This window comes from Mus caroli, unplaced genomic scaffold (genome assembly GCF_978045245.1).
Source record: "Mus caroli unplaced genomic scaffold, Mus_caroli_1 scaffold_1, whole genome shotgun sequence".
Taxonomy (NCBI): Eukaryota; Metazoa; Chordata; class Mammalia; order Rodentia; family Muridae; genus Mus; species Mus caroli.
Window position 1 is genome coordinate 124,476,384 of NW_028227256.1, and position 21,414 is coordinate 124,497,797.

At 47.0% G+C, this 21,414-nt stretch overlaps 2 protein-coding genes across 11 annotated transcripts in view; one reads left to right on the forward strand and one right to left on the reverse strand.

Annotated features, from left to right (window-relative positions):
• Positions 1 to 3,418, forward strand: part of Rab3gap1 (RAB3 GTPase activating protein catalytic subunit 1) — a 64,101-nt gene extending 60,683 nt beyond the window's left edge. For 3 of the 4 annotated variants that reach the window (XM_029475870.1, XM_085840761.1, XM_085840762.1), the window contains 2 exons: positions 1,113 to 1,133; positions 1,893 to 3,418. In XM_029475870.1, coding sequence (XP_029331730.1) covers positions 1,113 to 1,133; positions 1,893 to 2,129 — 258 coding nt within the window. In that variant the 3' untranslated portion in view covers positions 2,130 to 3,418. The remainder of the gene's footprint in view (positions 1 to 1,112; positions 1,134 to 1,892) is intronic. The other variant, XM_021162889.2, reaches the window with a different exon arrangement.
• A 10,640-nt stretch (positions 3,419 to 14,058) lies between these two features.
• Zranb3 (zinc finger RANBP2-type containing 3) overlaps positions 14,059 to 21,414 on the reverse strand; it is a 153,778-nt gene continuing 146,422 nt past the window's right edge. For 6 of the 7 annotated variants that reach the window (XM_085840768.1, XM_085840775.1, XM_085840780.1 and 3 more), the window contains 4 exons: positions 20,780 to 20,890; positions 19,653 to 20,043; positions 16,356 to 16,487; positions 14,059 to 14,849 (listed from right to left, as the gene is read on the reverse strand). In XM_085840768.1, the coding sequence (XP_085696894.1) occupies positions 14,751 to 14,849; positions 16,356 to 16,487; positions 19,653 to 20,043; positions 20,780 to 20,890 (733 nt within the window). In that variant the 3' untranslated portion in view covers positions 14,059 to 14,750. Of the gene's footprint in view, positions 14,850 to 16,355; positions 16,488 to 19,652; positions 20,044 to 20,779; positions 20,891 to 21,414 lie in introns of those variants that run through there. The other variant, XR_015047694.1, reaches the window with a different exon arrangement.

Consider the following 21,414-nt stretch of genomic DNA (forward strand, 5'->3'; position numbering starts at 1 on the left):
TACTTCCCTAAACTGGAACACCCCCCCCCCCCCCGTCCTTCCCTAACTACAAAGCTGTTAGTAAAACAAAGATTAGTCATAGTTTCAGTCTTGAGCACTTAAGTCTTACACACCAAAGGATGTCTCATCACTCGGGCTGCTGTGATCCTTATGGTTTCTACTTCCGGTGTTTATCATATCTAAGAGGAGGACGCTGCCTCTCGGGGGTCCGCCTCAAGGCCCTCAGGTTGTGAGTGTCTCACACAGCACAGCTTCTCAGTCTACCTCAGTAGTCAGTGCTTTCAGAACCCATGGAATGACCAGCACACGGTTGTGTTGTGTTTTAACTCAGCTCTCGCTATCTTGCTCAGTGAACTGTTGACTTTATGTAACTTTTCAAGGTGAGCAGGTACTCTGCCAGTTTTACTAACCAAGGAAGATTTAATTATTTAAGGCGTAGTTGAATTTTTATAGCACACATTAGCTTCATATTAGAACTTTTCTTCAAAATTATAAACCGTAGGCCCAGTGACACGGCTCAGGGGTAAACCCTTGCTGCCAAGTCTGTTGTCAGTTTATTCTCCAGAAGCTACATGGTAAATGGCGAGAACCCACTCCTGAAAGCTGTCCTCTGACCTCCATGTGTGTGCTGTGGCATATGCACACATGAGCGCCCCACCCCCACAAGCCCAAAGTGTAAAATATTAGAATTCTGAACTGTAATAAAGTTGACTGAGACCATATAGGTTTGGGTATGTATGTATTTAAATAGAACTCAGCAAAAATAACTGCTTTGTTCCAGTCTTACTAAGTTGAATTATTTCTACACATCTGTCCTTAAATTTATGGTTTGTCAAGCATCTTTGGAAACAGCATCTTGTTTGAAAGAGTGAGGGTTTTCAGTCATTGCCTCATTAAATGACCCTGCACTTCACCTGTTGAGCCATCAGATGCATGAGCCTGAGCCTCTGCTGGCCATGTCTGCTCTGTGATGTGGTCTGTGCACCTTCAGTGCCCTTGGATGGAGTCATGCCCACACAGTGCATGCCATTCCTGATGTGCCCTCGAGTCTGCCCGGCTCCTTAGCTCCCTCGGTCCCTTTCATCACTGTTTCTTTTCTCACCTTTCTCAAGCTGACTGAATCTTCTGATGAGGTAACAACATGGCCTTATGTCCCTCATAGTTCTTTGTCCTTCCCCATCCCTCTAACTTCATAAGGTCATCTTAACTAACCATCTCTAACCGGCTGGATCTGGCATCCCCTCTGGCTGTACAGCTTAACTTGACTTCATGTTTCCATTGCCCAAAGAATTTCCCCAAGCAGTGGAATCATGAAAGAAGGACAGTATTGCGTTCTGAAGGCTCCGATTGGCTACACTGGTGCAGTTTGAATGTACAAGCAATGCCTTCAGCTTTGAGCACTTTTCCTCTGTGGCTATGGCAATGGGCATCTGTTAGCTTGCTGTCACATTAGATGCCCAGCAGTCAAAGCCAGTGTTCCTGGTTCTAATTTGGCAAGAGAATCTAAAAAAGAACTAGCTGAGAGAGCAGAGATAAAATTGCCTTTCTAGACTTGAAAGTAAGTCTGTCCTGTTAATGTCTAACTCAGATGTGCGTCACTGCCTGCAGAAATGCAGGCACCAGTGCAGCTCCGCCACTGCTGAGGAGCCCCGATGCCCTTGCTTTTCAGAGCAGAGTGCTGGTCACCCACCTCTGCCTGCCTCACTAGTGCCCAAGCTCTTTCCAGCTTTCTGCTTTTCTGTTTCTGTTCTTTTGAGCAATCATAACACACAGTGGATATAATGCATTTCCAAGTGACACAGGTCATTGTGTGTTTCTTGTGTTTATCCATCTGCCCTTGGGTAGTGTAGCTTTTGACTGGCTCTTGAATTTGGTGTTCTGTTCTGTTCAAGGCTGCTGCAGTAGCTCTGCCAGAGGAGGAGCTTAAGAAATCAGGCTGCCCAGAGGAGAGAAGACAGACCTTGGTGTCAGACTTCCCACCACCTGCAGGCCGGGAGCTGATCCTGAGGGCCACTGTGCCGCGGCCTGCTCCCTACTCCAAGGCCCTGCCACAGCGTATGTACAGCGTACTCACCAAGGAGGACTTCAGACTCGCGGGTGCCTTTTCCTCAGACACCTCCTTTTTCTAGGGGGAGGAGGAGCGGCAGCTCCTGCCGTGGGCACCTGAGACGACCTTGTGGAACCAGCAGCAGGAGTCACACCAGCATCCAGAGGCATCTCTAGTACCAAGCTTGAGCCAGATGGATAGATTTGAGGTGTCAAAGACTTCCACCTGGGGGGAGATGGCCTGTGTTAGGGGAACCACACATCAGCAGGCCTCTTACCTTGGGGGACAGAGTTTGTTCATTCTCCTGTGACAGTCATCTGTGTAGACACTTAGTGGCTATCCTTACTAGTATTACATATGCAAGGTAGAGTATCCGTTAACTCACATTGTGGACACTTGGTGGTAGAGCCTTTAGTCCCAGGATCTGTGTTTTTAAACTGCCACGTAGCATTCTGTTTATTCAATCACCAGATGGATGGATGGTCAGCTTTATTATGCTCTTTCATGAGCATTTGAATATTCTAGGAGAAAGACTAGGATTTCAATTTTTTCCATGTCACTAATCAAATGCATTTCTTCTGATCAATCTGTACATGAAATGTAGCTGCAGATTAGAGCTCTCTCTGTGTGTCTGTCCGTGTGTGTGTGTGTGTGTGTGTGTGTGTGTGTGTGTGTGTGTGTCTGTCTGATAGGATCTCTCGGTCCTCTTGGTTGCACCCCTGCTTTGCACTTTACTTCTCTGCGTTGCTGGCTAGGGATGGTATTTAATGACATCATACGAGCACATGTTGAACACACATCCTGGGAACACAGATCACCGTGCAGTTAGTGAGCTGTGGTGTGTGTGCCCAGGCTGTGAGTGGATGAAGCACCCGGTGCAGGGGTGATGGCTCTGTCCTCTGCAGCTCAGAATGCATCAGTACGCTGCTGCGGAACCTCTCCTTGGTGATTGTAAATTATTTTGGGACCTAAAATTCCCACTTGAATCCAAAGTAAAAAATGGTTATGCTGAAGTGTAAATTCCACCTGTGTGATTTTTAAAAATTAATAGAACTACACAAGCCCTGTGTTATTTTTGTAAAAGAAAAAAAAGTATATATATATATTTATCTGTATGGTGTGCACAGACACGTGTCTGTTTGGGTATATGAGGGCCAGGGGCCGACCCCTAGACTTCCCAGCGAGCACTCTTTCCTCTGAAATGCTGGACTTTGCTTCTTAGAAACCCATAGATACGGGCTGAGGCCTGAGGGGCCAGAACAACTACAAGACAGGACAGTGTTTGCTTTCCTGGGTATTGATGACAGAACTCTACAGTGTGGGGTTGGTCTAAAATGGCATTGTTTATCTAATAAAACGGACTGCTGTCTATGTGTCGACTTGTGGCTTTTCTCCCCGAGAGCTCTTCTGTTACTTCACTCAGTTCCTGCTGCTTCAGCTCTGTCTGACATCACTAGGAAGTGTGTGTAGAATATTCCTCATGCCTTCTGAAGTGTGGCTCTCCATTCTTTTTGGTCTTACTGCTGTTCATTTCAGACATTAGAATGTACCTGCTGTACTGATGACACAGAGACAAATGCTACAGCGTGTCAGAAAGCTAGTGTGCAATGTCCCCCTTTCCTCTGTCCTTCCTGAAGGTGAGGAAGACTGAGCTGAGGCCACCATAGCATAGGGGTAGTCCGCTCAGGGCAAGTCCACGAAATGTGGAGCATAGACAACTCTGAGGTGTGCTTAGAGGAGCTGCACACACCCCGTGAGCCCACCTACTCTTCACCAGTGATGGTTGTGGTAAACTGAGAAGGGTTTGTCCGGCTCAGGGTTGAGACCTGCAAAACAATATCTGAGGGTGACTGACCTCTGGCACACGGGTACACATCTCTAAGAAAGTTTAAATAAAAATCTCAGAGCATGCCGGGCGTGGTGTCGCACGCCTTTAATCCCAGCACTTGGGAGGCAGAGGCAGGCGGATTTCTGAGTTCGAGGCCAGCCTGGTCTACAAAGTGAGTTCCAGGACAGCCAGGGCTACACAGAGAAACCCTGTCTGGAAAAACCAAAAAAAAAAAAAAAAAAAAAAAAAAAAAAAAAAAAATCTCAGAGCAGCACTAGCTGCTCTTGTAGAGGACTGGTTTCAGATCTCAGCACCACATGGTGGCTGACAACCATTCCTGATGCAGTTCCAGGATGCCGTACTCTCTCCTGCCCTGTGTGGGCATCACACAATGTGCACATATATACAGGCACTGATACAATAAAAAAAAATCTTTAAACAATGTTTTAGAAGTATTCTGCAGGACACTCAGTTGCTTATCAACAAAGGTTGCATAAACTGTAGGGAATGGCTGTCACTCAGCTGTGTCGTGTTTGCCTACCAATCACAAGGTGTAGAGATGTCCCCGGCACCAGAGAAGACAAAATGACCCAATAGCATAGTCCAGTAGGAGGAATGACAGACGTGGGAGCCATCCAAGCACCTAGTGACTATGAAGTGTGGCTGCCCAGATACTTCACCACTTCAAACAGGCCCATGGTAAGGCTCGTTTATGGTCAGAGGTCTCAGTCCATGGTGAGCAGGGTGTGGTACAAGTGCACACAGATGACAGGGACAGGTAAGGAAGTGGGTGAGCAGAGGGAGGAGGTGAATATGAATTAGTGTCTGCTCACAGGCTGTGTGGTTTTCCTCTTTCCTCTGGCTGCTGGTCTGTGGAACGATGCCCCACCCCATTTAGATGGGTTTTTGTCCCTTTGGCCTTTCTGTAACAGCCCTCTGTCCTCACCAAGATACCCACAGCTCTGAGTTATAAATCAAGTCACTTCTCCATGCAACCATGAGTAAATTACTGACCCATTCTTTTCCCCAAACATCGTCAGCTGTGTACCACCGTGGAACAGGGCCCAGGCCACTATGCCGTGACCTGTCCTTTAGAAGTTGATGCTAGACAATTTTTTGCTTATGAGAAAAGAAGGCTTCTTTCAGCCGCCACATGAATTCAGTGGACAGTGACCAAAACTCCCAAGTGTGTTAGCCCCTGGGCAGTTTGAGTAGGCTATGACTTGCAAGGACTATTGATTAACCTTTCTGAACCCTAATTTTGGCTTAAAAAAGGCTTAGCTTTTGCCAGAGTTATGTAAGGAAGGAACTGTATTCTTAGTAGCCCATTGGCACTTTCCTGCAATATCTTGCCTACATGAGACATGGAAATATTTTTAGAAGTGTGAATGTCCCACTCTCTGACAGTGAAGGAACAGGGTGGTGGGAGAGAACGGGCCTCTCTCTGGCTGTAGCTAAGCTGACCTGAAGGCTTAGAGGTTGGGCTGGGACCCACCCGGTCCATGTACTTCATGTCTTTCTTTATACCTGTTACTCCAGGGGAGAACTGTAAGCAACAATCTTTTGTACTATGTTATCAGTTAAATCCTGAATCTATGAAGAGAAGGGCCTGGATAGATTCAGAGCAGGGTCATCTCTATTCACTTGTAGGCACTATGAGATCTATGACAAATGATCATTTGTCATTTGGCTAACAAAAAATTGTGCTCAGAGGCAGATGTCTACCCAGGGAACCTGGCTGACACCCCAAAGTGGGATGCTAGCTGTCCACAGCTGCGTCTCTCCAACAGCATCAGTACAAAGGCAGGACATTGGGATGTCCAGATCTCAATGCAGTGGCCACTTACTGCAGACCAGTGCATCCCAGAGGCAGAAGCAGGCAGTTTGAGGTCAGCCTGGCCCTGGTCTACGGAGTGAATTCCAGGGCCACACAGAAAAACCCTGTCCCTGAAAAACAAAAAGGCAAAACAAAATGAACAAAAAAAATTATCCCAAGAACTGACACTGGATTACATATCCTAACTAGAACATGATCCGCCCATGGCATGAGTCAGGGGAAGGAGAACCTGCTAAGCCCACAGGCTGCAAGAAGCCGCTCTGGGGGACAGCAGACACTTGTCCCATAGGCATCAAAGAAAGACAAGAGACAACTGCACTGCAACCTTCTCACTGCTATCATTTTCTATTTCTGTGAGATCCCGGGACTGCCCGATGGGAGCATAGGCTTTAATGCACTCTTAAGGTACAGGCAATATGCAAGGATTCCTTACACAGGACTTGAACATCACAAAATATTCTAGCTGGGTGTGATGGCACACACATTTAATCCCAGCACTCCGGAGGCAGAAGCAGGCAGTTTGAGGTCAGCCTGCCCTGGTCTACAGAGTGAATTCCAGGGCCACACAGAAAAACCCTGTCCCTGAAAAACAAAAAAGCAAAACAAAATGAACAAAAAAAAATTATCCCAAGAACTGACACGGGATTGCATATCCTGAACTGCAAAGCTCACCAGAGTGAAGAGGGCTTGGGTTGTTTGTTTGTTTTGCTTTTGTTTTTGTTTTTGTTTTTTTCCTTTTGTAGTGTTGGAGATGAAACCCAGGGCCTTGTACACTGGGCAAACACTCAGCTACTCCCCGGAAAAACAGCCTACAGGATGAGAAAAGCCATTCTTGCCAAGTTATGCATCAGACAGGCAATTAATATCCAAGATATATACAGAACTACAAATAGTTCAGGCGGGAGAGATGAGGAGTTAACAGCACCAGCTGTTCTTACAGAAAGGATTCATGTCTTCAGCAGATAGACATGAAAAACCTCTCTTCATATGACCAAGAAAAAGCAATTCAGGAGCAAGGTATGGGAAGATGCCAGCTCACACGCAGGAGCTGGGCAGAAGCCTGCATCTTATAGGAGCATAAGTCAGGTGATATCCAGTGTGGCACTTTTTCATGGCTGGCTGGAGTGTAATTGGTACAATTCTGGAAATGATTTTGTATTACCTAAGATGTCAAACAAGCGTGGGCACATCCTAGAGACTGAATCTAAAGCTCAGGTCCCAGATAGTGTCAGTATCACCTGGGCACTTAATCAGCAATGCAGATCTTTGGGGCTAGGGAGATGGCTCCGTTTATATTGATAAAAGGACCAATGCTCAACCTCCATAAGCCAATAAAAAGCCTGCAGATCCCTGAAGCTTACTCGCCAGCAACCCTGGCTCCAGGTTCTGTGAGAAAGAAAGCCTGTCTCAAAAAATTAAGGTGAACTGGCCACACATGGCTTTTGTTGTTTCTGAAACAGTCTCTCTCTGTAGTTCTGTCTGTCCTCCAGCTCCCTAGGTAGACCAGGCTGGCCTTAAACTCAGAAGGATCCCCTGTTTCTGCATCCCGAGTGTGTGCCACCACAAATTTCTTTATTCCCAGCACTTAGGAGGCAGAGGCAAGCAGATATCTGAATTCAAGGCTAGCTTGGTCTACGGAGTTCCAGGCCAGCATGGGCTATACAGTGAGACCCTGTATTGGGGAAAGAAGTGGAGTATGATTGAGGAAGGCACCCAGCAAAGAACTCTGCTGTCTACAGACGTGTGCATACCCACCCTCACTAACAAGTGCAAACACTCACAAAGGAAAAAAGAAAAAACAAGGAGATGCAATTCCTTAGTCACTCCCGTCCTCCTGAGCAGGGGGCTCTGGAGTGGGGCTGCTGTGTTGAGGAAGTCCTCTGGAATGTGTTCTAATCTGAGCCTCTTTGTTATAGACCTCTCTGTATGGGATCAGGGCTGTTCAGACTCACGATACAAAATCTATAGAGTACACACCCTGTCCTTGTTTGACTGTAGCGAAGGTAGTATTTACAAAGTAACAAAACCTAAAATCAATATGGTATGAAAAGCATAGCACTGGGCTGGAGAGAGGGCTGAACAGTTAAGAACACTGGTTGCTCTAGGAGGACCCAGTTTTGATTCCTGGCACACACATGGTGCCTTACATCTGTCTGTAACTGACGCCCTCTTCTGGCCTCTGAGGGCACTGCATGCACAATGTGCACAGACAAACACATATACACACACAGGCAAAACACATAGAAATATATAACTAATACAGCAAACGAAGCATGGCATTGAGGGGAGAGCAGCCTTGGCGTCATGCCACCAGAAGCCATCGATCCACAGGTTACACGAAATTACTTAGCAACATCGAAGGAAAAATTCCTCCAACCGATTCATTTGAGCCAACTGAATCAAACTGCAAATCTGGAAACTCCCTGCACCAGAACAGTGTGGGAACTCCACCCAGCAATGGGTTCACAGCACTTGGAAAAACAGGGGAAGCGAATATGGCTCAAGCTTGTAGTCCTGATGAGCAGGAGGCCACAGCAGGAGGATTGCTGAGCTGAGGCCAGTCTGTGCATACAAACAATAATGGAAACAAACAATAATGACAAGAAGCAGAGGTGAGACTCAAAATAAAACCAGTGAGATGAAGAATTCAAGCCAATAAGCCCTGTCCAGAGATAGACCCTCTCCCCAGCACTTAACACAACTGCTCAACTGACTGCTCAGTGTGTTGCACGCTTCTGGCACAAGCCTTCAGGGAAGGGGCTCCTGTCCCCTCTGTCACATTCCTGGCTCTTACATAAAGGCAATTTAGCATCCTCAGAACACCATGAGATGGTTATCTATGTCGGTTGACTTAGACCATTGCTCAGTAGCTCAATATTTCAGTCAGTACACAGTTGGTCCCCATTTCACATGAATACAGTGAACAGTTTTCCCTCAGACAGTTTCTGCAGCCTGCCCCACTCATCAGGCAGTGAGAAGATTCCCCTCTGGTAAGAACCACATTTATGCCATATGAGTTTAACCATTTTTTTTTTTTTTTGGTTTTTCGAGACAGGGTTTCTCTGTATAGCCCTGGCTGTCCTAGAACTCACTCTGTAGACCAGGCTGGCCTCGAACTCAGAAATCCGCCTGCCTCTGCCTCCCGAGTGCTGGGATTAAAGGCGTGCGCCACCACGCCCGGCTTCATATGAGTTTAACTTAAGCATAGCTCTGGTACTGGGTCGAACATTAACGATTTTGAAAGCTCAGGCTGCTGAGTGATTTATTCCCCCAGCTGTGAGCCACTCACCTATGAACTGCCACCTGATCACATTCACCTAACTTATTCCTGCATTGCTGGCTAAGGTGGTCAGACACTGGGTACTAGGCTTAGCTTAGTGGTCGAGCATGCACTTAGCACGTCCGAGGGACTGGGTTGATCCCCACCCCCAACCCCACATGGCATTCTGGGACCTGAGGGATTGTACTGACAGCTAAGGATGCAGCCCAATGTAGAACTCACAAAACCTTTCTGCAATTTTCTTCTTTGATAACTCGATTGTGCAGTTCTCAAGTGAGAACTCTGTAGCTGACAATACTTGCCACGGAGCTCAAAGGCTGGACACTTCTGCTTTACACTCAATACACTCAGGATGCGCCAGAATCCAAGGTTCTGCCTTCTGCATGTACTTCCAATGGGACTGGGCTGTCAGTCCTGTGAGCTCTCTTCAGAGCGCCCCACAGCTGCACGCCCATTATCTGCCCTCCCAGTCTGGCACCATAAGACAAGCTGTGTGAAGTGGCAGACAGTAGGCTCACAGCTCCCTGGCTACAGCTCACACTGGAATTCTGTCTAGTAGACTTCCCTTCTGAGGTTTGTTTGTTTGTTTGTTTTTTGTTTGTTTATTTTTATCTGACCCCCATCAGACAACTGAGGCCTCTCTACAGATCAGCCCTGTTCTTACTGTTCCCCATTCAAACTCTGTGTGACGCAGACATCTACAGCTTTTGTTGGCCAGGCCTAGATGGCCTCTCAGACTCAGTATAAAGACCCAACTCCAAAGAAGACTCACCCCTACTTCCCAGACTGCGCAGCGGGCCTGGCTGAGCCTGGCAGGGTCCACGTCTATGACCAGGATGCTCCTCCTTTGCTTCAGTTCTGCTCAGTGTACAACCTGGTGATGATGTCAATACTGTGAGGAGGGACAATTCTAGACCAGCTTACCTGGGGGAGCTGCAGCAAACCACAACCGACCTGTGAAGCCAACAGCCCGCAGTGCACATTCTGAGCCCTCCAGTGTGCTCAGAGAGTGATGGCAGAAAGCTGTCTAATAGGTTAGAGCCTGGTGGACCAGCCACCCAGTTGGGTATGGTGCAGCTGGGGTTTCACAGCCTAGTTAGTTACAGGGCCTTCTCCAACCAACCATGGCTCAGCTATTGAGAATAAACTGCATTGGTCTGGTATCCTGGGGCCAGGGTGAACATTCAGTTAAATCCCACAGCTTCTCACGCTAACAGGAATGTGTGCTTATGTGGGACTTAGTTGCAAATCATTAAAGAAAGATACTCTTGTCCAGGACTGTGGTCTGTATGAGAGGAAAGAAGACGTGACTGCAGAGCATGCTCGTGAGTGTGTGTGTGTGTGTGTGTGTGTGTGTGTGTGTGCACATGGTCCATGGGGTGGGTATGCATATGAAGCCCAAGGTTGGTGTTTGGAACCATCCTTGATTGCTGTTCTGCCACAGTCACAGCAGGGTCTCTCAATCTCAGAGTTGGAAGATAAACCTAGTTTTGTTAACCAGCTTAGGAATCTGAGGACCTCCTGGGATCTAGGGATCTCCTGTCTTGCCTTTCTGGGGCTGAGTTAGAGGAAGGATGCCATGCTCACTGGGCATTTTATGTGGGCTTCTGCACACTGGTCCTCACAGCTGCACAAGCATTTTAACCCCTGAGACACACTCCCATCCTCAAACTCCCCGCCTTTACGGATATATGTATCCCAGACTCATCTCAAACATTTGCAATTTGATCTGATTCCCGTGTCTCACTTCTCATAGTGGGCCGGATGTGAGCAGAGACAAAGTTGTAATTACCTTACCTGGAGCACTGCAGTCTCTGAAACGGGGACACCATCACAGAACTGTTTCCCCTGTGCCTGTGAAAACATTTCCTCATACATGCAAAAAGCATAGGCCACCAGAACACATAAGGGGAGTCAACATGAAAAGGTGGTGGGGCATTCTGAAGGACTGCAGTTGTCTCCGAAGCTAAGAAGAGGAGGCCCAAAGGGAGTCTGTGGCATCTAGGAGTGACTTCTCCACGCCCACCACTTTGGTACACAGGGGATCTTTCTTGCCTAAGTTTGTAGGGAAAGCCAATCCTATGCTGAGATCTTTGTTCAATAGACATGATCGCTGTGCTTTAAATGATCAAATGTTTTACAGCTTCTGGCCGGTCCCTAGAGTCCCTGCAGGCGTGTGCTCTGGAGGGATCGGTAGAGCTTTGGCCAGTTCTTTCTTGTGACTCCTGTTTGAGGAGGTGTTTTGCTCTGTTACAGGATCCTATGATGTTGCTCTTCTGCACCCCAAACAAAGTGACCACAATCTAGAACTACCAAGTGGTCAGTCAGGAGCACTTTTTGTTTCGAAGGTGATTACTTCAGGTTGTTACAGCGACAGGAAGCTGGCTGTGGTGCTTGGAAAGAGAACGGCCCCCATAGGCTCACAGGTAGTGGTGCTATGAGAAGGTGTGGCCTTGTTGGAAAGGGTGTGGCTTTGTTGGAGGTGTGTCACTAGGGGGTGGGCTTTGAGGTCTCCGAAGCTCAAGCCAGTTCACTTCTGCTGTTTGTGGATCAAGATGTAGAGCTCTCAGCTCCTTCTCCAGCACCATTTGTGCCTAGATGCTGCCATGTTTCCCACCATGAGGATAATGGACCTTTGAAAAGGTAAGTCAGCCCCAGTTAAATGTTTTATATATGTTTTATAACTCCTTCATGAGTTGCCATGGTCATGGTGTCTGATCACAGCAACATAAACCCTAACTAAGACACCGAGTAGCTGGATTATCATGCAGATATAGGTGTATTGAAGTTCTGGAATCTAATACTGAGATGTGGTCATAGGAAAGGCAATAACTGCAGAAAGGCTGTAAAATATACTGATCATAAATGCACAATTGTATCTACCTGCCTACCTACTTAGCTACCCTCTATTGTTTTGAGACAGGGTTTCACTGTGTAGCTCTGGCTGGCCTCCAACTCACTGAGACCCACTTGCTTCTGCTCCCTGAGGGCTGAGATTTAGAAAACATGTTCTACCAGGCCTGGCCCTCCGGTCCTCTCTCAGGTCCTCCACTTGCTCTTCTTAGTGTCTTTTTGAGACAGAGAACCATGCCACACAGGCTGGCCTCAAATGCACTGTGAAGTCAAAGGTGACCTTGAACTCCTGATCCTCCTGCCTCCAGCTCTCCAGGGCTGGATTACTGGCATGCACCACCATGCCTGCCTTTTGTGGTACTAGGGATGGAACCCAAGGCCTTGTATGTGCTTCAGTTAACAAGACCCATTAGCCAGAAGCAGAACTACAGAAGCCAAAAAGCAAGGTTAGCACATTTAGAGACTTTCTCAGAACTATGGACTTTGATGGATTAGGTCTTTGTGTTCATTTTGGCAGGTGGCGCTGTTTACAAGCTGAGTTCACAGCCTGAATGGTACTACCATCATGGAGTCAGTTGTGCTAAGGTCTGGGGGGGCCTGTTACAAAACAATCAGGCATAACTGACATCTAAGAACTCTCTCCTGAGAATTCCCACTACAATGAATGAGGAGCAAGCCCCACTGACTGACCTATTTAGACCAAAGTCTGACAAAAAGACCACATGCTGGAGGGGAGGGACCGTGGGCTGGGCCTGCATTTCTTGCCTGTGAACCATGATGATTGGTTACTGGAAATGAGGTGGAGAATTGCAAAGAGGCAGGTGTGCAGAGCAGGAAAGAGGTCAGAGAGTGCAGGATCTCCTTTATAAGAGAGACAGCTCCACCCGATGTCACGCAATGGGTCAGTTATAGACTTGATGACACTCTGCAAGGACAGCTCACAGTGCATAAGGCTTCTACAAATAAGGTGTGACCTGGTAGCTGCTAACTAACATTGTAAATGCTTAAAGTAAGCACTTGACGTGGTTTGCATCCCAGTGTGCACAGACGGGCGCCTCTGGGGATGGAATTCCTCCTTGGATCTGAGAGTGATGCTCTTTTGATTGTCACTCTTACTGCAGGGGACGTTCCTGGAATGGCTTCTCCCTTTCCTGTCATTATCCCTATTTTCTTTTTAAAAGGTTACTTAAATATTTTTTTCAAATTTATTATATTCATCTTTGTATGGGTGTTTTGCCTGCATGTGTAGCTATGGATAATTCATGTGCTAGTGTCCAAGGCCAGAAGAGGGACAGTTCTGAGCTTCCACGTGGGTCCTGGGACCCAAACCCTGGCGCTTGGGAAGGACAGTTCGTGCTCTTCCAACCAAGCCACCTCTCCAGTCCATCATTCACATGAGTCTCATTAATGTTACCATTGGGTTTGACCTACATTTAACCTTCTGGTTGTTTTTATGTGGTGAATTTTATCACTATTAGTCTTGTGTGTATGGAGAACATGCCCGTGAGGCCAGATGTCACTATCAGGTGTCTTCCTTGATTACTCCATACCTGATTTTTGAGATAGTCTCTCACTAAACCGGAAGCTTACCTCTTCCCTGGACTGTTGGCCTGGGAGCCCCAGGGATCCTTCTGTTTCTGGCTACTCGGTGCTGGGGTCACAGGCCTGCCACCACACCTAGGTTTTTACACAGGTTCTGTGGCTCAGACTTAAGCTATTATGCTGTGTGGCCAGCAGCTCATCAACTGAGCCACCTCCCAACCCCATTGTCACTTTATTGTGGAAACCCGGTCTTACCATATGGCTTTGCCTGACCTAGAACTCACTCTGTAGACCAGGCTGGCCCCAGACTCATAAAGATCCGCCTGCCTCTGCCTCCTGAATGCTGGGATTAAAGGCGTGTACCACCACAATTTGTTGGCCATCCTTCTTTTTAAGAGGTAACAGAAATAAACTTAATAAAATAGGATATGGAGATGGAGAGATGGCCCCGTGGTTAGGAGCTCAGTCTGTAGCATCTGTCATAGCTGCTGTGACGCAGGCCTGGGAGATACACCACCTCTGTGGGCAACTGCGCATCTCCCCCACCCCCACAGGGATACACGTACCCATAATTTAAAGATATTTTTAAAAAATTACAAGGTTTATTTAAAGAATAGAACAAAATAAATCACTACCAGGATTTTAAAACCAGGAAATGAGGACCAGGAGACAAAATCTGTTTTGACAATTAGCCTGATTTTATACATTAAAAACAAAACAAACCGCGACAGGAAACAAGGGAGCAAACAGGAAAACAGAAGCGAGGCTGTGCGGCACTGTGGTCTTTCACTTGTTCTCATGGTTACTCGGAGCACAGCAGTTCTACACAGACACCATGCGTGCTTACAATCAGTTCATTAACAAAAGCATCTCTTCAATGAAGAAGACTGGCCCAGAAATCAAGCAAGGAGCCTGCACCCCAAACATGCACCTGAGCTGTAATAATTCCTTACTAATGATGGCTTGTTTCCAAAATGTCCCTGATTGTTCTGGAATGTTCCATTTATACTACACAGTCCAGAAGCAATGGTAATCAAGAGCTGTCAGGTTTGTGTGAATATATCTGTCCCACACTACCCATGCGCAATGCAGTGATTAAGGTGTATAAGAGGGAAAAAAGCGGAACAAAATCTTGCTGCAACATAATTGACAGTCTTCATGAGTCAGGAAGACCCCAGAACCTTCCCATCATCCCTCAGTTTGGGCTAAGTATGTAACACTTAGAGAGCTTAGCAAAAATCTAAATTTCAGTTATTGACTTATGATTAAACACTTCCTATTCTTAAAATACTAGACAAACATGAAGATGAATCGTGACAACTGCTTCTGCCTGCAGGCCTTCTGCTTTTGTTTACATCTCGCCTTACTTCTTCACCAGAAACCGGGTGATGTCTGATCCATGCTTTGTTGCCAGAGAGAGTCGTCTCACCTGACTTCTTTCCTTGGCTTGCTGGGCAGTTCTCTAGGAGGTAACAGATACATAGCTCAGGGTGGGGAGAAAGCTTTCTGCTGAAGTCTGGAAAAAGGCACATTATCCATAGATGCAGTGCTTACCCACAGGAAATGTCCTGAGAGCCTAGGTTTACCGGTCTCAGTTATAGGAAAACATTCTTTTGGGGCAGAGACTGAAGGAATGACCATCTAGAGACTGCCCCACCTGGGGATCCATCCCATAAACAACCACCAAAACCAGACACTATTGCAGATGCCAAGAAGAGCTTGCTGACAGGAGCCTGGTATAGCTCTCTCCTGAGAGGCTCTGCCAGTGCCTGGCAAATACAGAAGTGGATGCTCACAGCCATCCATTGGACGGAGCACAGGGTCCCCAATGAAGGAGCTAGAGAAAGTACCCAAAGTCTGAAGGGGTCTGCAGCCCCATAGGAGGAACAACAGTATGAACTAACCAGTAACCCTGAGCTCCCTGGGACTAAACCAACAACCAAAGAAAACATGGTGGGACTCATGGCTCTAGCTGCATATGTAGCAGAAGATGGCTTGTTCGTCATCAATGGGAGGAGAGGCCCTAGGTCCTGTGAAGGTTCTGTGCCCCAGTGTGGGGGAATGCCAGGGCCAGAAAGGGGGAGTGGGTGGGTTGGTGAGGGGTGGGGTGGGGGGTGGGTCGGGGGTGGTGGTGGTGGTGGTTGGGGGTTGGGAGTTTTTGGAGGGGAAACTAGGAAAGGGAGTAGCATTTGAAATGTAAATAAAGAAAATATATAATAAAAAAAAAGAAAAAAAAAGGAGAAAAGAAAACATTCTTGTGGAGAATGTCCCACTACCCGGACAATCATGGATCATCTATGTGGGAACTAGGAGAAGCCATGAACTCAGCATCTAAGTAGGTGCGCATGCATATCTTAAGTTCCCAGTATTCAGTGGGTAAGATCTGGATCCAACTCAGAAAATTCATTCCCAACTCAACACACAAGGCACTGTAGAAAATCCCATGGGACAGAACCAGCCTCTTCTGCTAGGTCCAAATAAAAATGTTCACGAGACTCTGAAAAAACAAAGGGACCCAGAGAAGCCCAGATGGGCTTCTCACTGGTGATGTCTTTTACAGTGTTGGACAGCCAGCCCCACACTCACTATGTAGCTCAGAATGAATGGCTTTGAAGGCAGAGCTCCGCCTGCCTTCTTGGTAGTGTAGCCTCTTGGGGGCTACACTACCACACCCAGTACCCACAGGCATCAACCACCCAGTTTGTGCAGTGCTGGGATGGAACCAGGGCCTCACGCATGTCTACCCACTGCGCTGCATCCTTAGTCCAGAGAATGAAGGAAGGGGTTAGCAGCCATTCTTTCCTCTGTGACTATGAAGCTCCTCAGAGCCAGGTGTCAGGAGCGATGAGAGAAGCCCTATGCCATATGCCATTCTGCTCCCAGATGGGTGCATGCGCGTCCTTGGAGTCTCCACCTCCCGTGTGCATCTCCAGGGATTTTTGGGGTCATATGGGTGAGTGTCACTGACCTCCTTGTGGCACACTGTGCAGAGGGTCTGCAGGTTGTCTAGGGAGCACTGTCCACCTCCCTCATACACTGGCCTGATGTGATCCACCTGCCAGAAGTGGCCTTCTCCTGGGTTTCTCAGCATCTCATTTAGCTGCAGTAAGAACACACTATCAGCAACTTTTCAGATCCGCTGTGGGAACCTTGGGCTGTGTACTGGGAAACCCCTTCACACAGCAAAATCACAGGGAGAAACACATTAGGATGGCTTTTTATAGCATTTGTGGTGAGCTAAAAAGAAACAAAACCCTCTAAGTTAGCAATTTGAAAGCAGTAAAATGTGTATCTAAAAGAGTTCTGTCCCACGCCACCTAACGCATTCTGAAACCCTGATGAAGGGGGGGGGGAATTGGTTGGTTTTTGACCCTTTAAGTTGCTTAACATATTTATTCTTAATATTAATTATTAAATAACCATGCATTGCTGGCCTAAATGCCTTTGCTCCTCCATCGGTGGCAGGCGAATGGCACCATTCACGGTTTCTTTGCCAGGTATGATCTCCTGTATCCCAGGCTGTGACCACACTCATCATGTAGCCAAGGATGACTCTGAACTCTTGATCTTCTACCTCCTAAGTGCTAGGGTTACAGCCTGCAGCACCATGCTAGGGTTATGCATGCTGGGGATGGAGCCCAGGCTTTCATGTGTGCTAGGCAAGCTCTCGACCAACTGAGTTGTGTTCCCAGTGCTGGCCAGAATTTGTTATTTACCAACTTTCCAGGTTGCATAGCCTGGCATGGCATGAAATCTCCATAATGAACTTCTGTACCTTGCAATAAACAATGATAGCTCCTTAAAACAGCCAGTATCCAGGCCATTGTACAACCCATTTAGCCAGTGATGCCCTTTGCTACAATGAGATGTAGCTGAACATTACCTGAGATAAAGGCACTCAGATGTGCCTTTTGCGGCCAGTTCTTTCCCTCTGAGCAGTTTAACTGACAGGCTCGATGGTCCAGAAGGCTGGCCTTTCTTGTTCCTGGGTGACGTGCACAAGATCCCCTGGAGGCTAGCTCTCATGTGCTGACTGCCTCACGACAGACCCTGTTCACTCTGTTTGAGCCTGGTTTTGAGGCATCTTCCCTCAGCACCCCTGGTGCAATACCTAACCTGTGACAGCTATAGTCCTAGTCAGGTCACTTTCAGATGACCTTGGGTCTTTTCACTGCACATTCAGGAACCCTGCAGTGCACAGGCAGTATGAGAGCTTGGCTGACATTCCTCTCAAGGGTTACAGTATCTCCCTCATCAACGAGGCCAAGGGATACCTCAGGAATATCATTAGAGATACAATGCACTTTTTTTTTTAGATTATTTATTTATTTATTTATTATATAGTACACTGTAGCTGACTTCAGATACTCCAGAAAAGAGCATCAGATCTCGTTACTGATGGTTGTGAGCCATCATATGGTTGCTGGGATTTGAACTCATGACCTTCAGAAGAGCAGTCAGTGCTCTTACCCGTTGAGCCATCTCACCAGCCTGCAATGCACTTTCTTATAGCCAAGAGATATACTAATTCATCTCTTAGAAATCATTGTTAGCTAATCCTATTATAATGTAGCCGGTAAGTTAAAATATGTAATTATTTAAATATTATATCTCTATCTGTCTGTCTGTCTGTCTGTCTGTCTCTCTACCTATCTGTCTGTCCATCTATTTATAGTCAGGGGCTCACTATGTAGCACTGGCTGTCCTGAAACTCACTGTGTAGACCAGGCTGGCTTCGAACTTGCAGAGACATGCTTGCTTGCCTTCGCTTCCTGAGTTCTGGAACTAAAGGCATGTGGCTAAAAATATACAATGTATTTAGCTGACAGGAAGTCATCTAATATATTAGTGGGCAGGGATTTCTTGGGTGACCCATTTTTGATGAAGCACACCACAAAATTAAACATTTTCTTTAAGTTGGAAACTAAATAGTTTCCCTAAGGCGATCACACCTCTGCCTGAGCTTCGGGAGGCTGAAAGAATGCTGACACCCACAACCCTGCCAGGAACAGTACCTAGCCACGAGCTGCTTTATTAAAATCGTGTGTTATAATGGGAGGACCACACAGCCCTTTCATTGTAAGCTGTATTTTGGGGTTACTCCCTGTGGTGGTTTGAGCAGGAATTCCCCCCATAGTCTCAAGTGTTTGAATGAGTGGCACTGTTAGGAGGTATGGGCTTGTTGGAGGAAGTGTGTCACTGTGGGGGCAGGCCTCTAGGTCTCATGTACTCTACCCATACCCAGAGTGGCACATAGTTGCTTCTGTGGGTCAAATGTAGGTCTCTCAGCTCCTTCTCCAGCACCATGTCTGCCTGTGTGCTACCATGTTTCCCACCATGATGATAACAGACAAAACTCTCTGACCTGCAAGTCAGCCCCATTAAATATTTCCTTTTTAAGAGTTGCCATGGTGTCGGGGCACAACACTCGAAATCCTAACTACGACACTCCCTTGCACCCAGTCTAAGATGCTAACGTATTGGAAGCAGGTCTGTGAGCTGCTCAGTGTCTGTGCTTGCAGTCATGCACCACCACTTAATCTCTTCTTAAAGCAGAGCAGAATCCAAGCACAGCTCTAGACCGTACAGCCATTACTAAGGAAGCTGTCAGGCAGGAAAACAAGTCAGAGCACAGCCGGGGTTACAGTGAGTTACAGAACGCAGGAAATGCCACAGAAACGATCTCATTTCTTTCCCAAGTCAATGGCATAAAAAGAGAGGGGGTGCTGAAGACGGAAGAGAGCATAAAGGCACCACAACACAATGAATTTTCAATGCATTTTCATCGTAATCTGAACAAAATAAGTGAGACCATCCTGGGAAGCAAACACGCACTTAGGATAATCGAGGAATTGTAATTCTCTTGGCTATTGTCATTTGCACTGTGATTATATTTTTCAAAAGGAATAGCTGAGAGAAGAGCGACAGGGAGAACAGGGAAGGATCAGAAGGAGAGAGAGGCAGGGTAAGAGAGACAAAAGGGAGGAAGAAAGGAAGAGGGAGGAAAGGGAGGAGGGAAGAAGAGAAAAGAAAGGCGTGGGAGGAAAAAGGAGGGAGGGAGGGAGAGAAGACGAAAGCGGGACTGGAGAGAGGCAGGTTATCTTTGATCATGAGATAAATAAGAGAGAGCTGACTGAGTAAAGCTGGAGACAGATGGAGGCCAACAGCACCATGGCGACTGCTAAAGTGGGTGATGGCATGTGACTTCAGTATTCTCTCTACCCCTGTGCATTTCTGAACAAGGTCAAGGACGCTGAGAACATACCTGCTCCAGTGGGAGTTTTGCAGTCCAGGCAGAATTGAGGAGACTCTTCCTGTGACTTTTAGGGGCATCTCTCATCCGCAGAAAGAGCTCCTGTGCGTCCACACCACACTGCTGACACACACCATGTTCTGTTGCAAACACCTGGGCTCTCAGGTAACTGTTATTGGATCGGATCCAGAATTCTTCCTGACATTTCAGGGAGCAGAACCGTGAGTCCCAGGCACTGGCTTTGGCTGTTTGCTCAGGCTGGCAGGTGGGATGCTGGCAGCGGAGGCAGAGTGGCCTTCCTTCCTTATCCACCGCCTGAATGTAGCCTTTGGATGGGGATGGCTCAACAGTGAGATCGGCTGGGCAGGGATTCAGAGATGGGACACAGGCTCTGTCAAGCTTTCTACAATTGAACAAAATACTGTATAGTAATAGGTAATGCGATTGCTTTGTAGAGAGGTCTCAGCTCTGGTGTTCAGTGGGACATGAAATATCTGTAGTCAGTAACACATAGTTCAGCCAACTTGAGAAGAGCCACGCCACAAAAATTAATCGGACACAAGCAGCCTCCTCGTCTCCTCAGCCTCAGAGCGAGCGCCATGGCTTGTTCCTGCTTTTTGCTACCTTACAGGATGAAGGGACTGTCACGGAGTGACGGAACAGAAATTGGAACAGAATCCTTACTAAATATCAGGCTTCTCTGGGAAACTCCAAGTTGATTAGATAAAAATTAGAAATGAAACACAACAGGACACATGTTCACTTGATTATGATCCCAAGCACACCGGCTGGATATGACTGAAACCGCCAGGCTGGCAGACTCAACTCGGGTCTCCTGACATCTTTACCCAGGCTGTGGTAGACCAAACAGGCTCCTGTTTTGGGTATTCCTTATCTCTAATGTCTAAGATGATGAGCTTGGGGCCTAAGAGTGTTGTTGGAAACGCTGAAAAGCTATTAAATCCTGACTGTTTTGTGACCTCTAACGTGGCTACATCCTGGGGGCAGTTATCACTGACACTGGTGTGCACCTCTGCAGTAGTGCTCTTCACCGTGTGTGAGTGAGTACTACTGTGTGAGTACTGAGTACTACTGTGTGAGTACTGAGTACTACTGTGTGAGTACTACTGTGCACTTACTTTAGAGAAGAGTCCTGGGTCACGGATTCCTTGGTGATGAGACGGATGTGGCCCCCATCACTTTTCACCTTACTCATGGAAGCCTTGGCAACATCTTCTTTAGTGATGTATCTAGAATAATTAGATGGTAAGTATATTTTTCACCTATATGAGTTTCTGGGGAGGCAGACAATGCTCCATTTGGCTACTGGTAAAGTGTCTACACTCCAGCATATAATCTTCTCCCATGCTTCTTACCCTCAGTAAGGTCATTAGGTCACACACACGAAGGCATGGGTGTAGACGAGAGACCAGCGAGGAAGCGGAAGGGACAACTGACACTTTTAGGACTTAGTGTCGAGTTGCCAATATTTCATTTTTCATTGTGGTTTGTAGACATTCATGAAGAATGCCAACTCCCAAAAGGATCATGGTGAATCTCAATTATGGCAAACAGAGAAGGAGAATGTTACCCACAAAACCAATTTCTGAATTAAATACTAGTAGAGGAGAGACATTTTTGAAAGAAGAGCAGTGTGTGCTTTGGAGAGTGACTCACCGTGCTGGATATAATCCTGGGCTCTAGGGTGCTGACCTCCTGGTAGAAGGTCAACTATGACAGGGATGCCTCTAAATCAGCCTGGTCTCTGAGAACA